Genomic DNA, 15,311 nt, shown 5'->3' with positions numbered 1-15,311 from the left:
TAGACTTTCTTACAGAATTTTTATAGTTTGAGGTCTTATGTTTAAGTCATTATTTCATCTTGAGTTAATTTTTTATACGGTAAGAGGAGGGGCCCAGCTTAATTCTTCTGCACCATTTCCACACAGTATTTACAGTATCAACATATATTATCTTATTCAATTTGTGCCTCACTCAAAAGAGGTAAAAGGAATTATTTTCTCCCTTTGTAAGTTGTTGATAAAGATTTGAATCATAACAGTAAGAGCTGAGAAAAAGGGAGAAAAAGCCACAAATCAGAGAAAACTTAGAATTACAAATGAATTTCAGGTATGGGCTCAAAAGAATGAAGCTTAAATCAATATGCCCAGATTTCCAGGATGAAAGACAGTATGGATATATGTTTCATCACATGAAGTGATAATGGTTATATGATGAGGAATAAACTAGTAAAGAAAAATAATGCATTAATTTTGAATTTGAGTGATAAATGTATCAATTCATATATCTATTTATATATCTATTTGCATATCTACAACTATATCTGTGTGGGGGGCATGTCTAGTTTGTCTCTGGATATACAAGTTGAAAATGGAAGGAAAGGGTAGGAATAGAGATAAATTTTGATGATGTTAACAGAAGTTGTAACTATGAGAGTGTACAAAAGATATATAAAGAGTAATAACCCCAGTGGGACAAGGAGAGTTTTGAAGCACCCCCATATTGATGACAAACAGAAGAACTCATATGACTAAGAATAAATCCAGTGAAGGGGATAGAGAACAAATGCAGACAACTAGGATGAAGCATTATATCAAATGCCCATAATTCTAAAAGCAAATGCTTAATTAATCAGATTAAATGCAACAGAGCGCCGGTAAGATGTAGACAGGGAATGAATCATTGGATTTGTTAATTAGAAAGCAACTACCTATTATATCACAGCATAGAGCAAAGGACAGGTTTCAGAGGTTGAGAAGAAAACTATTCATGCAAGAATGGAAACTACAAATACAGATCCTTCTCCTGAGAAGTGTGTATCCCAAAGTATATACAAAATACATGGGAAAAGTAAAGGTATGGTTTTCTTCAGTTTTTTGAAGCTTGAGAAGGTTTGGGAGCCAAAAGTAAAATAAAAACTCTCAAAGAATGAGTTGAGGTAAATGATGGAGAAGAGTCCAAGGATGGGTTATCCAGATGAGTTGAAGGATACACATAGCAAGTTTTTTTCTGATACTGAGAGAAAGCAGTAAGGAGGTTAAAGAAAAGAATATAATTCATATAGTCCCTTCTGTGAGAGAAGAGACACAGTCATTTACCTGGTAGAGAGCAGGGATGGGGAAAAAAACTGGAGTGAAAAGAACGTTCAAGAAGACCAGTAACAGTGTGGAAAGGTTGTTGTTAGAAATGCAAGAGTTTGTGGATAAGCACGTAGAGAAATCAATGCCTCGATGAGGTTTGAGGCAGGATTATAGGGATAATTAAATAAGATAAAGTATGCAAATCTACCATCCCAGTGCATTACATATTGTTGGTGTTCACTAAATGAGACCAACTCCGGTCCACTAATATAAAGAAATTACAGACTTCCTGCAATCCATAAGATGAGACAAGTGGTATTTTCTTTTCATAGGAAGTTGGTTGCCTATGCACTTACTTTACAGCTTCATTTTCCTCAGATGAAAGCATTACAATGTTAAATGGAAAAACAGGAAAATAAAATAAATAATACGTTTCCAAATAACAAGACTGAAATAAATATAAATGTAAATAGATTTTATTTTATTTTTTATATGATATATTTGCTACTAATATTTTCACTCTCTAATTTGAACACTTTTGTATTTTAATCACATTTTTATTTATAGTCTTTTACATTTATTTATGCCAGTGTTTGTGTGTTTCAAATGATTTCCAAGAGTTTTTTTATATCAATAATTTTACCATTGTATCATATTTGAGCCAAATACTTGACCAAATTTTTGGAGGCCTCTTCATTTTAAACACAGACATACTTTAGTTACAGTGAGAGTTCAGTTCCAGACAAAGCATTTTTTTTAACTGGAGTCTCACTCTGTCGCCCAGGCTGGAGTGCAGTTGGCACACTCACAGTCACCCCAGTGTCTACCCGCTGGACTCCGGCAATCCTTCCGCCTCAGCCTTCCAAGTAGCTAAAACTACAGGCGGTGCTACCACGCCTGGCTAATTTTTGATTTATTGTAGAGACGAGATCTTGCCAAGTTGCCCAGGGTGGTCTCAAACCTGAGAACTCAAGCAATCCACTTGCCTTGGCCTCCCAAAGTGCTGAAATTACAGGCTGAGTCACCAAGCCAGGCCTACCAAACTATTTTAAACAACGGATTCAATTAGAATATCCCAAAAGCTAACTAGTTTTGTTTTGTTTTGTTTTTTTTTTTGCCTTTGTTACCAATATACAGGAAACTTGTATTTAAAAAAAGATAAGAAGAAAAAGAAAAGAAAAGGCAGATAAATTGTTAGATGAAAAGTTTTAAGTAGTAGATAGGGATGATCAATGCAAATATTTATTATGGGCTTTATTTAGATAGGAAATCACAGATGCTTTACCCAGGTTCATGGAAAAGTTACTTGTCTAAGTCCTCATCACACAAATTCCATATTCCTTGACAATCAAGTATGTCGAAGGATGAGCATAATAAGTAAAGGTTATATTTATATGTTAGTTAGGCACTATAACAGATGCAGAAAAAAGAAAATATGACACTTTCAAATCTAGTAACTATTGAAATTCAAGTGTCAAATTTTGAAGCAAGTGTTACATTCTCAAGGTTTAGTCTAAAACTCATGTCTTCTGTCATACCTTATGGCCTGGCTTTTTCTTGATCCTCTACCACATAAGAAAAGTCTGGCTGCTAGTTTAAATAGATTATATTTTAATAATTTTTTTCAATAGTTATTGTAATCACAAATGTGCAATTTTCATTACGGATTTCAAAACCATAATGTTTAATAGGCAACATTAATATAAGAGGGAAGAAGACAGCCATTTGTTAATACCTCAAAAGTGGCTCCTTTTGATGAGTTTTTACCTTTAAGAACACACCATCCCTCAGTCACCTGGAGAAAAACCTCTATTACACTCGGTGCTCCAACCCCCAGATCACTCAGAGACACTCACCATGTGTGAAGAAGAGACCTTCGCGCTCATGAGTGACAGTGGCTCTGGCCTGTGCAAGGCAGGTTTTGCAGGAGAAGATGCCCCCCAGTCTGTCTTCCCTTCCACCGTGGGCCATCCTTGCTACCAGGGTATGGTGGTGAGAATGGGCCAGAAGGAGAGCTAATGTGGGAGATGAAGTTCAGAACAAGTGAGGGATCCTGACTCTCAAATACCCAATCGAGCACAGCTTCATCACCAACTGGGATGACATGGAGAAGATCTGGCACCAGTTCTTCTACAATAAGCTGCATATAACACCTGAAGAGCACCCCACTCTGCTCACGGAGGCTCCCCTAAATCCCAAAACCAACAGGGAGAAGATGACCCAGATCATGTTTGAAACCTTCAACGTCACTGCCATGTATGTCGTCATTCAAGGTGTGCTCCCCCTCTATGCCTCTGGCAGCACAACAGATATCATCCTGGATTCGAGGGATAGTCTCACATACAATATCCCCATCTATGAGGGCTATGCCCTGCCCCATGCTATCATGCGCCTTGATATGGCTGGCCGCGGCCTCACGTACTACCTCATGAAGATCCTCACAGAAAGAGACTATTCCTTTGTGACCACAGCTGAGTGAGAAATCGTGTGAGACATCAAGGAGAAGCTGTGTTATGTGGCCCTGGATTTTGAGAACTAGATGGTCACAGCAGCCTCCTCTTCCTTTCTGGAGAGGAGTTATGAGCTGTCATACGGATAGGTCATCACCATTGTCAATGAACGCTTCTGCTGCCCCGAAACCCTCTTTCAGCCTTCCTTCATTAGAATGGAGTCTGCTGGAATTCATAAGGCAACCCACAATTCCATCATGAAGTGTGACATTGATATCCATAAGGACTTACATGCCAACAATGTCCTCTCTGGGGATAACACCATGTACCCTGGCGTTGCTGACAGGATGCAGAAGGAGATCACAGCCCTGGCCCCTAGTACCATGAAGATCAAGATTATTTCTCCCCCAGAACAGAAGTACTCAGTGTGAATCAGGTACTCTATCCTGGCCTTTCTCTTCACCTTCCAGGAGATGTGGATCAACAAGCCCAAGTATGATGAAGCAGGGCCCTCCATTGTCCACAGGAAGTGCTTCTAAAGTCAGAACAATTTTTTCTGAGGATCCCTTGAGACTGTTCTTTTACAGTCATGAGACATTAAAACCTATAAGCCTTTAAAAAAAAAAAAGAACTTCAAGAGATTATAAATGTGGCTTTACTTTCACTCCTCTTTTGCAGTTAGCAGGAACACTGGACTATCCTTAGTTCTCCATATAAATCCTTATCACTTATTTCTTTCTCCATAGCATCCATAAAAAAAGATTTGTTTCTATATTACTGTATTTATTGGCAGAAATTTGCCTATTTATTTTCCTCAAATTGGTTTATGCCATAAAGATATCTTTTTCAAACTTTTGACTTTAATATTCTTAGATACAAATTCTAATAGAATGCTATTTATTAAAGTTAAAATGCTTATCTTGCATTCCTTTTCATTAATCATGTCCATCACTGAACAATAGAATACACAGAGTTTAGGGTATGTCTTTTACTTGACCTCTTATTATCTTGAGTTACAATATTTTGTTTTTGTAAGCATCCTGATACCCTTCTTAAAGTTAATTCATTTAAATGTATGTTGAAGATAGTGGAAACAGAAACACAGAATGAAAAAATCCCTCCATAAATTAAATTGCCCAGAAAATTAAGTCATACATAAACCATGCTAGGCAAATGCATTTTAAAAGTTGTAAGCATAATATTTCAAAATTGTTTGCTGCTCAATTTTTGAAATATTTTCACAATAAATGTCTTACTAAAATGGATAGTTAATTGATATGAAAGTAAATAATCAGTCTAAGAATAATATCTAAGTGACAGACTTTTAAATATAAATAATTTTACACTTATTTATAATTAAAAATCATATAAAAATGCCACAGTCTTCATTAGCATTTAGCAAACTATATTTCATGCTTCAAGTCAAGTTTATGCTATGTATTGTTAGTTTTATGTTTTATGAAAATGAAATGCTTTAAAATTTGTGATAACCTACATAGTTAATTTTATTCTTAATTTTAATTGTAAACATATTCTATTAAGTGTCTATCAGTAGCATTTATCTCATTGTATTATAAGAGCTACTTATATGTGAGTCCTTGAATGGAAAGAATAGACAATTTTCATCATTTTGCCCAAGGCAACTGATGCTCAATAATGTCAATGAATGAATGGCTGAAAAAATAGCTTGAATTGACAATACTAGCTGTGTCTTAAAACAGATGCAGCTATAGTCAGTTATTTCAAAGGATTAAAAAGTAATCCATTTAAAATGTTAATAGCACATTGAAAATTTGAAGTTAATAAAGATTAAAAAATGTATGATAGAATCTCAAATTGACTGTTAGTAAGCCAAATATGCTCGCACAGTTGTGTGATTGGCTGGGGATTTTGTTTTAATTTTATTTTTTTGAATATGAATGTTTAGACAGGGCATCTACCCTCCAGTTTACCATAGGATTAATTATCTTTTTTACCTCAGATCAGAATTAACTGTTAATTCTTGTTACCTGCATGTCCACTAAGCATTTGAGTCTGGGATCTCAGTTCTCCTAGGAAGGTAAAGTGAACAGATTACCCTGTAACACTTATCATTTGTAACCTTCTATTTAGTTTTAGAAATGTTTTATAGGCTGGGAACGATGGCTCAAGCCTGTAACCCCAGCACTTTGGGAGGCTGAGGCTAGAGGATTGCCTGAGTCCAGGGGTTTGAGACCAGCCTGGGCAACTTGGTGAGACCTCGTTTCTACAATATATCAAAAAATTAGCCGGGTGTGGTAGTGTGCACCTGTAGTTATGGCTACTTGGAAGGCTGAGGCAGGAGAATCACCAGGTTGATGCTGGGGTGGCCATGACCGAGCCACTGTACTCTAGTCTGGACAAAATAGTGAGACTCCTATAAGAAAGGAAGGAAGGAAGGAAGGAAGGAAGGAAGGAAGGAAGGAAGGAAGGAAGGAAGGAAGGAAGGTTTTATAGTTCACAAAAATCCATAGGAGAATAACAAATAAAAATTCAACAAAACCAAATTTAGCGAAAACATAACTTGGAATCTATGATACTGAAGTGATGGTACTTCCTAGAAATAGCCCTAGTGAAAACATTACATTCCTACTCTTATCCAGCAGCTTGAAAGGAACTGAAATTTTAAAAAAGGTAATTTCAAACTATTTCGTCACATTGTTTATATCTTACCACTTGTATTTAATAATATGAGTGTATCAATATTCATATTAATTGTTGATTGCAGCAACAGAAGGGGCACCAGATGACCAAAAGTAAGTACAGTACTCAACTAATGAACCCTGCTCCAGATCAAAGATAAATTACTCATAAATGACACATTTTTCTCCTCTGAAATTTTCGTGCCATCAACGTCCCTCCTATCTTTTAGAAACAACCTAAACCTCAACTTCAGCATGACTCCTGTAACCAAGTTCATGCTCAAAGCAGGAGCTCATCATCCTCAAAGTGCACTTATTGTCTTTATCAGATAACTACTCTCTAACAAAAATTTCCAAGTCTGCAAATTTCAGTATCAGTAATTCAGTACCTAAATTCAGTACATTTAGATTACTATGATGTAATATATTGACCATTTATAATTCAAAATATTTAATAATTGGTATTCACATAGCTGAAACTCTCTTCAATTATTTAAGAACATCTTGTCAAAATAATCTCTTCATGCCTCTGTGAAATACATCATATTTCCTGCAGCACTGTTAAAATTTCAGTTCACACATTATTGTTTACCTGATTTAATTTCTTGAGATTGAGTCAATTTAGCTTTGGGTTCCAGAATCTGAGGAATGTAGATTTTCTTGGGAATATCAAAATGTCCTGGAAGACTCACTTCGGTTGCATATAAAACAGACTTAGGCCTCTTCAACTTTGAGGTATTAAAGAGCATAAGAGACTGAAACAGACAGTAAAATTAGAACATAAGTCTAATTTTTACCTCCCAAACACAAAAAATAGACTATGTATTTAGACTACACATTTGGGGAAAAAATCCACCAAGGACTGCATTTTTTCAATTCATCCATTTATATTTAATTGGTAGAACAAAGTAGAAACACATTTCACATTTCACTCCAATGGAGTCTTCCTTTACTGAGAGATGGCTAAGGTCCCCTGTGCTAATGCTTTCAGTGTTGAGGAATTCATTGCCCCAAGAGGAAACCATTCCACTGGTGACTGGCATTAAGAAAGTGCTCCCTTCCTGGAGTTGAAACCTTGCTCCTTCATATTTATCTTCACATCAGATAGATCAGATATATAGTAGTATAGAGTGAGCCCTTCTCTTTTACAATATTGTGAATTTAAAAAACCAACTAGGTACCACCATTTCACAGATGTTCAAAACTGTTCTTAGCTAGGTTTGTTATTTTTAGTTCCTCAAACATTACTCATATAATGTGGGTTACAACAACTCGCCTCCATGCATATGCTCCTCTAGACACAATCTAGTTCAATACTGTCTTTCTTAAAATGGGGCACTGAAGATAAATCCAGATCTCCAAGTGTAGGTGAAGCAAGTTAAAAGTAACATGTTTTTTTTCTTTAGGCACATTTTCAATTTAATTAAAACAATAGCAGGTCACATATCACGCATAAGATGGCAAGGGATAGACAAAAACACAAAAGTTCTTTAGATTTCTAGGAATTCACATTCTGACAGTAGAGACAGGTAAACATAAAAGTAAATTTAATATAAAACATAATTTATTAAATGAATAATAAATGCAAAGGTGTGCTGGGTTCCAAGGAAAAAGGTACAGGAAGAGGAAGAAAGATAAAAACTATATATATGCATACATAATAGAAAGGGTATTCATGGATAAAATCCATTTCCCTCAACATTTTTTTATTTAAATAAAATGTTCTGACAAGATGTAATAATGAAGAGAATGAATTTAAAAAGAAACAGTGAGGAGAAAAAGAGTGCTATAATAGGCTTAAAGTTTGAAAAAGCTACTCATTGAAAATTTTTATTGTAGTAGTGTCCCAAAAGTTGAAAATAAACCATTACTAATGTATTGTTCTGTAGCAGAAATAAGTAATTTGATTTGAGCTGAGCTGAAGAAAACAGCTTCTTAGAAGCACAGTATGAATGAATTAGTCAAGAAGGCATCAAGGCCTTAGGTTTTGACATTTTTGAGCCAATCAGAACTTCAAAATCCAGGTCATCTTTAAAATACAATCATTAATTGTTAGAAATCTGTGGTTGGGTCATATAGACTTAAGCATTCTGACAATAAATAAAAGAAATGATTTTTATAGTACCAAGTATTTTGTGTGTGTGTGTGTGTGTGTGTGTGTGTGTGTGTATTTCATATATAAATGTACATAAATGTAATATATAAATGTACTTTAGCTTAACTTTTTTTACCTTAAAAATTACATTCATATGTAAACCTTAAACAAAAATTAAACTTATATAAAAATATATATAAGTTGATGAAGCAGAACTTCACTGCATTTTAGCAAAGACCTGATGTAATTGAGGAAGACAGCCTTCTGATGTCCATGGAAAAATAACAGAGCATGTTCAAAGGTCATGGGTATCACACCAGGTGTATTTGAAGAACAGCACAGGAAGCCTGGCTAAGGGTGTGGCCTGGGTGAATGGGCTCCAGCAGCGGAGTAGTAGGGATCAGGAGAGGAGTCAGGACTGACCAGGAGGGTCATGTAGACCATTCAAGAAATGTGAGTTTTTATCTGATACCAGCTGAAAAGCCAGCAAAGTGCACAGAGGAGCAACATTAGCAGGTTTGTATTTATCAGAATAACTTTGGCTGCTTTGTGATAATAGATTGTATCTTATTTCAATCATGAAAACAGATTGCACCGTATTTTAAACTATAATAGTAGAGTCTATGTAATAATGATAATAGTAGTGTGGTAAGGGCCTTCCCAGAACAAAAAGGAAGTAATGTGGTGTAGTCAATGTCTGAGTGTGCATGCATAACCCTGTTACAACCCTGTGCCATAAAATACCCAATCAAAATGCATGTTGACATACAAGGGAGACAAAGTGGCTAGAATGTACAAAGAAATTAGTTAAAAGTATATAAGGCAACTCCCTCCTGTGTTCAGGGCTCAGTCTTTAGATGTGAATCCACTGGGCCAGTGCTGACACAAATAAATGCCGTTTCCTGACAAAGAAGATTCAGTGTCCCATCTCTCTGTAAAGGGTCGTACCACATCTCTGGGGGCTCACCCAAGAAATGGAGATGGTGATTTCACCTCTCTTGTTGCCGAGTTGTGACCTCCGGGATGCTGAGAGAGGTCATCTTGCCTTGGCCAGTGGACTGATTTATCCATAGGGGACTAGCCCTCCTGGTGTGCCAGGGCAAGAACCCCGGAAGCAGAAAGGAACACAGTGAGGCCAGGAACCAGCCAGGGAAGCACTGCCCATTATACCGGTAAGAACCTGTGTTCGATTTGGTAAGCCTGTCCCTAAGAGGCAGAAGGGGAGCCTGATCACCTCCCAGAGTTGCCCGAGTAGTCCCACAGGAGAGGAAACTGCAACTCTCGGGCACTGGGCGTCGGGCTGAAAATGTTGTGTGAGTGCAAGCGAATGAGATGCTGCTTGGCGATGAAGCAAGAGTAGAGTCCCAATTCGTGGATCCATGGTGACCTCATATGGCTTAGGGCAGTAGAAGAGTCAGGAAAAATCCTGAATCAAAACCTAGTCAGGGGCTTATACCAACCTGCCAATTGCTAAGAGATGCTTGGAATATCTCCATAAGGAGAGTGGCCAGAGACGGATGAAGTGAGTACTCACCCCTTCCCTTTCCCTTTCTTGTGTGTGATTGTCATCTTTTAGAGGGAGGGAATGGGTGACAAACAGAGTAAGCGTATCCCCCTAGAGTGTACGATGAAAAATTTCAAAAAGGGATATTCAGGGGACTATGGTACTAAGCTGACTTCCGGAAAGCTTCAGACCTTCTGTGAAATAGATTGGCCTTCGTTTGGGGTAGGCTAGCCCTCTGAGGGGTCACTAGACAAAGAACTAGTTAGCAGAGTGTTTAGAGTTGTTGTGGGGGACCCAGGTTACCCTGACCAATTCCCTTACATTGACTGTAGGCAAGATATAATCCTTTCTCAGTCACCTTGGTTAAAAGTCTGTCTAGAACTATAAAATCATGATTACCCGAATGATGGGTCCCAGAAAATGCCGACCAGAGTCTGAGAGCCCGTTCTGTCTGAGGAGCCCAAGGAAATCCCCCTGCCCTATGTGCCATTGTACCCATCACTACCACCTGCACTCCCCACAACTACTGCAGCCAGAGCCCCGTCAGAGGTTGCCCACACCCCTGAAGCCACTCTTCCCACGAAGTCACTCAAGACACCCCTGGCTGCAGCTACTTCCAAGCTGCCGGTTATAACTCCATATACTCCGGCCGAAAAACACCAGGAAGACTATGCTGGTGGCTCCCCTCCCCACAGGTGCTGAGAGGCTTTACAACTATCACGAAAGAAATTAGAGGGCCCCTCTACTACAGTCAAGATGGTCAGATCCAAGGGGAACAATGTAGCTTTATATATCAGCCCTTTACCACCACTAATCTCCTGAACTGGAAAAACCATACCATCTCTTTCACTGAGAAACCTGAGGTTATGATTGATCTAATGCAATCCATCATCCAGACCCACAAGCCTACTTGAACTGATTGCTGCCAGCTTCTCCTGACTGTTTAACACTGAAGAACGCTGCCAAATTACTCAGGCCGCTTTAGAGGAGCAAGTCCCTACAGGGATAGTGAATACGTAGGCTTACACACAGAATCAGTTCCCTGAGGAAGACCTCCAATGGGACTCTAATGTGGCTGGGAATTTCAGATGCTTGAGCGTTACCAAGAGGCTCTTTTAGGCAGTATAAAGGAAGGAGGAGAAAAGGCTATGAACATAGTAAAACCTCAGAGGTGCTCCAGGGACCTGAAGAAAGCCTGAGCTGTGTGACGCATTTCACCTTTACACTCCCTTCGATCCAGAATTGATCAGCAAATGGTTAACAGCTTTTGTCGGTCAGGCTCGGGAAGACATCCGATGCAAACTACAGAAGTTAGAGGGCTTTGCTGGATTGAATGCTAGCCAACTATTGGAGGTATTTGTCAACTGAGACAAAGAGGCCTGACGAGAAGCAGACCAAAAAATAAAGAAAAAGATAGATCTGCTTGCTATCGCCCTGATGAAACTGTCAAGATACTCCCGGAAAGCAGCCCCACCAGGCCAGGGCTGAGGCCAAGGCTGGGGTCAGAGAAGGAGCCGGGCAAGAAGATCCACCTTGCCCAGAGATGAGATTGGGATAGAACCAATGTGCGCACTGTTTCCAAGAAGGTCATTGGAAAAACAAATGTCCAGAGAATTATCGTCTGGCTCCCAGGGAAAGAGGGGGAGACCAGGTGGTCCAAGGATGGTACCAGTCCATGCTCCAACCATGTGAGGCCCTGAGAATGATTTTGTTGGCCTAACTACCATGAAAAACTGTAGGGAAGAGTTGAACAGATTAGGTTCCATTTTGTTAGGCCCCCTGGAGCCTATGGTCCAAATGACCATAGGGGACCAGTCCCTTGACTTCATGGTAGATACCAGGGTGTAGCATTCTGTGGTAACTCAACCTATGGGCCTCCTCTTGTAGAGACAAGTCACTATTATGGGAGCCATGGGTGGCTGGGCTCGTTGCCCCTTCTTATGGCCCTGACACTGCAATTTAGGTGGCCATGAAGTTACTCACAAATTTTTATATCTTACTTGGAATACAGAGTGTTGGAGGGGCCCCATTTGAAAATATAGTTGTGGACTTCACTACTTCACTGAGCCTCCCCGAGTCTGAGCCTGCAAATATCTGTTAGTCTTTGTGTGTACTTTCTCAGGCTAGGTAGAGGCCTTCCCTACCCACACAGAGAAGGCACATGAAGTGGTCCAACTTCTAAAAGAGATCATTCCCCAATTTGAGATCCCAGTCACCATAGGATCAAACAATGGGCCAGGGTTCATGGCTGAAATAATACAATTGGTGGCAAGGGAGTTGAAAATCACATGGGAATTACATACTGCATACCGTCCCCAGAGCTCCAGAAAGGTAGAACGGGTGAATCAAACTCTAAAATTACAGCTAAGTAAACTGTGTCAGGAGAACCACCTACATTGACCAGCTATTGTCAATTGCTTTGCTAAAAATCAGGTCTAGCCCTACTAGACAATGGGGTTCTCCCCTTTTGAAATTCTTTATGCATGCCTTCCCCCCATTACCAGGGGTATACAAAGGGATCTAAAGGAAGTGGGCAACCTTACCCTGAGACAGCAAATGCAGGCCCTTGGCTCAACCCTAACCATTATACACCATTAGGTTACTGAGTGGTTACCTGTAAGCTTGACCACAGACACACACCGCTTTAAAGCAGAAAATGCTGTATGGGTAAAAGAATGTCCAACCCTGAAAGTCCCTTCGGAGAGGTCCATTCACTGTCATTTTACCCACCCCTACTGCAGTAAAGGTAGCCGAAGTGGCCCCCTGAATTCACCACAGCAGAGTGAAACCAGCCTCTCAAGACTGGGAATGTACTTCTGATCCATCAACACTGGGAAAGCTTATCATCTGGAGAAAACTAGTTGTGACCCTAGAACCCCAGAGGACTGCAGCCCTGCTTTAGTCACTCTAGAAGCTGACTAATCTACACACGGCAGAAGCTTGAGCTTTCACCCCTTGTCCCTATCTATTGCTGTAATCCTCGCCTCAATCTTGGCCATAGGATTAGCAAAAGCCAAACCAGTTGACTGAAAGTATGAAGAAGAGGTTCGTTTTGTGGGTAGGATGCTTTATTGCTATTGGTTGTTTCTAACCTGGGCTTCTTTCATTGACCTAAGTTTCCTGTCTTGTGATCCATGTATTCGCAAAACTCAGTCACATCAGGGAGTTACTTGGACCCTTGTTTACCACATCCATGTCTTTTACCAGGGACCTGCAGGAATAATAAGACCACCTATTCTATCTGTCAACAAAGGAACCAGTACACTTGCTTTAATCCACAATATTCCTCTAGTGAAGATTGGTTGGAAGTCCACTTCTCCCAAGAGGAGGGGTCCTTGATCACTCAAACTCATGTCACCAACTCCAGTAGAATGATATCAATAATTTTTGATATGTGTGCAATTATAGGTTCTGGCCCAGAGGCATCGGTCATACGGAAAAAGTATGCACTCATCATGGAGGGCCCGAAAACTTTTGATGTCCCATGTGAAGGTCTAGATTGGGAGCATGACTACCAGTTTAACAACAGTTACATGTACAAGAAAAGTGGTTTATGTGCTATGCACCTGACTTTTACTGCCCCAGCTGGAGCTGTGTCTCATGGACCACCTGGAAAAAGGGAGACAAAACGGCACTCCTGCAAAAAGGAACTGCTGCATCAGACTGTCAGTCGGGGGCCTGTAACTTAATTTTACCATTCTTAACCTGCAGAACCCCAAATGGCAACTGAACCTCTGAATCGGCATTTGGATCTATGGGTGGGACAAAGACCCGGGAACTAGGCTACATTTCAAAACAATCACTACCACCCATTCAGCTATATCTTATCAGGTCTTCTACTTTTTCTACGAAAAAATAAAAAGCAAACCTCCTCCCATCTCATCCACAAGAAGCCTGTTCTTAGCCCTGGCAGAAACTATTGACCAAAGTTTAAAAGTCTCATCTTGCTATGTATGTGAAGAAATTAATATGGGAAATCAATGGCCTTGGAAAGATAGGAAACTCAATCCCCATGAACCCTATAATGAAACAGGGTACCCTAGCCCTGCTACTGGGGTTTGGCTTTTTAAGACCTCAAATATAGGAAAAATCTGCCTTGTCCAATGGGGAAAAATTTAACACTTCTGTTGAAAGCCTGACATGCCTGGGCCAAAAATTTTATAATGCAATGGCCAGAAAACCCAATGTTGGCATTCCACAAGCCACTCTGAACCAGACCCTCACCCTTTGCCTAGCTTCCCCCACCTCCGACAGGCCTGGGACAATGTCAATGCAGACATCAAATGGTGGGCCCTGAGTGAATTGTACTGGATATGAGGGAAGATAGCCTATACCATACTTTCCCCAAACTGGTCAGGATCTTGTGTGTCAGGGTCTGTCTGTCCATCCTTCTTCCTCCTCCTGCTTGCCAGAGGGGAACATTTAAGAGTTCAAGTATACAAGGACTGGAAAACCCAAAGAAAACAGTGTGCCTTTCAGATTGGAAACTGGAAAGATGATAAGTGGTCTCCTGAGTATATCATCCAATACTATAGCCTGGTAACCTGGGCATAGGATGGGTCCTGGGGCTATAGAACCCCCATTTACATGCTCAACCACATAATTCAATTACAGGAGATTGTTGAAATTATAACTAATAAAACTGCAAAAGCCCTTAACATACTAGCCAAACAGCAAACCAAGATATGCAATGCTGTCTATCAGAATCACTTAGCCTCAGATTATTGCTTGCTTCTGAAGGAGGAGTTTGTGAAAAGTTTAACTTAAGCAACTGCTGCTTACAAATAGATGATGAGGGAAAGGTTGTAAAAAAAAAAATCACCAACTGAATGAAAAAAATTGCTCATGCCCCAGTCCAAACCTGGAAGGGTGAAACCCCAGGGAATTGTTTGGGGGATGGTTCTCAACTTTTGGGGGCTTTAAAACAATCATAGGTGTTATACTTATGATTTTGGGAATTTGTCTAATCCTGCCCTGTCTGGCTCCCCTGGATATAAGGTCTGCCTCTAGCCTCATTGAGGCCATGGTTGAAAGGAAAATGGCAGCACATCTAATGGTGTTATGGAAGTACCAACCACTAAACTCAGGCGATGTTCATTGGCCCTCAAAGGGCCCAAGTATCAAAGTGGGGTATGTGGTAAGGGCCTTCCCAGAACCAAGAGGAAGTAACGTGGCATAGTCAATGTCTAAGTGCTCATGCATAACCCTATTACAACCCTGTGCCATAAAATACCCAATTGAAAAGCATGTTGTCATATAGGGGAGAAAAAGGGGCTAGAATGTAAAAAGAAGTTAGTGAAAAATATATAAGGCAACACTCCGCT

The 15,311-nt window shown here is 39.8% G+C and overlaps 1 protein-coding gene and 1 pseudogene across 1 annotated transcript in view; one reads left to right on the top strand and one right to left on the bottom strand.

Moving 5' to 3' along the window:
* The window catches only part of LOC103255770 (cilia- and flagella-associated protein 47), a gene marked incomplete at its 5' end in the record, with an annotated part of 291,791 nt that overhangs the window by 205,770 nt on the left and 70,710 nt on the right, over nucleotides 1-15,311 (bottom strand). Inside the window, one exon of the mRNA XM_021710301.1 lies at nucleotides 6,981-7,143. Within this exon, the coding sequence (XP_021565976.1) occupies nucleotides 6,981-7,143 (163 nt within the window). The remainder of the gene's footprint in view (nucleotides 1-6,980; nucleotides 7,144-15,311) is intronic.
* Nucleotides 3,136-4,267, top strand: LOC103255769 (annotated as a pseudogene).

The sequence above is a fragment of the Carlito syrichta genome, unplaced genomic scaffold, assembly GCF_000164805.1.
Source record: "Carlito syrichta isolate Samal-C Ts95f unplaced genomic scaffold, Tarsius_syrichta-2.0.1 Scaffold288410, whole genome shotgun sequence".
In the NCBI taxonomy this organism is placed as follows: Eukaryota; Metazoa; Chordata; class Mammalia; order Primates; family Tarsiidae; genus Carlito; species Carlito syrichta.
Note: the sequence above shows the minus strand (reverse complement) of the source record. Positions and strands in the feature narration are given on the sequence as shown.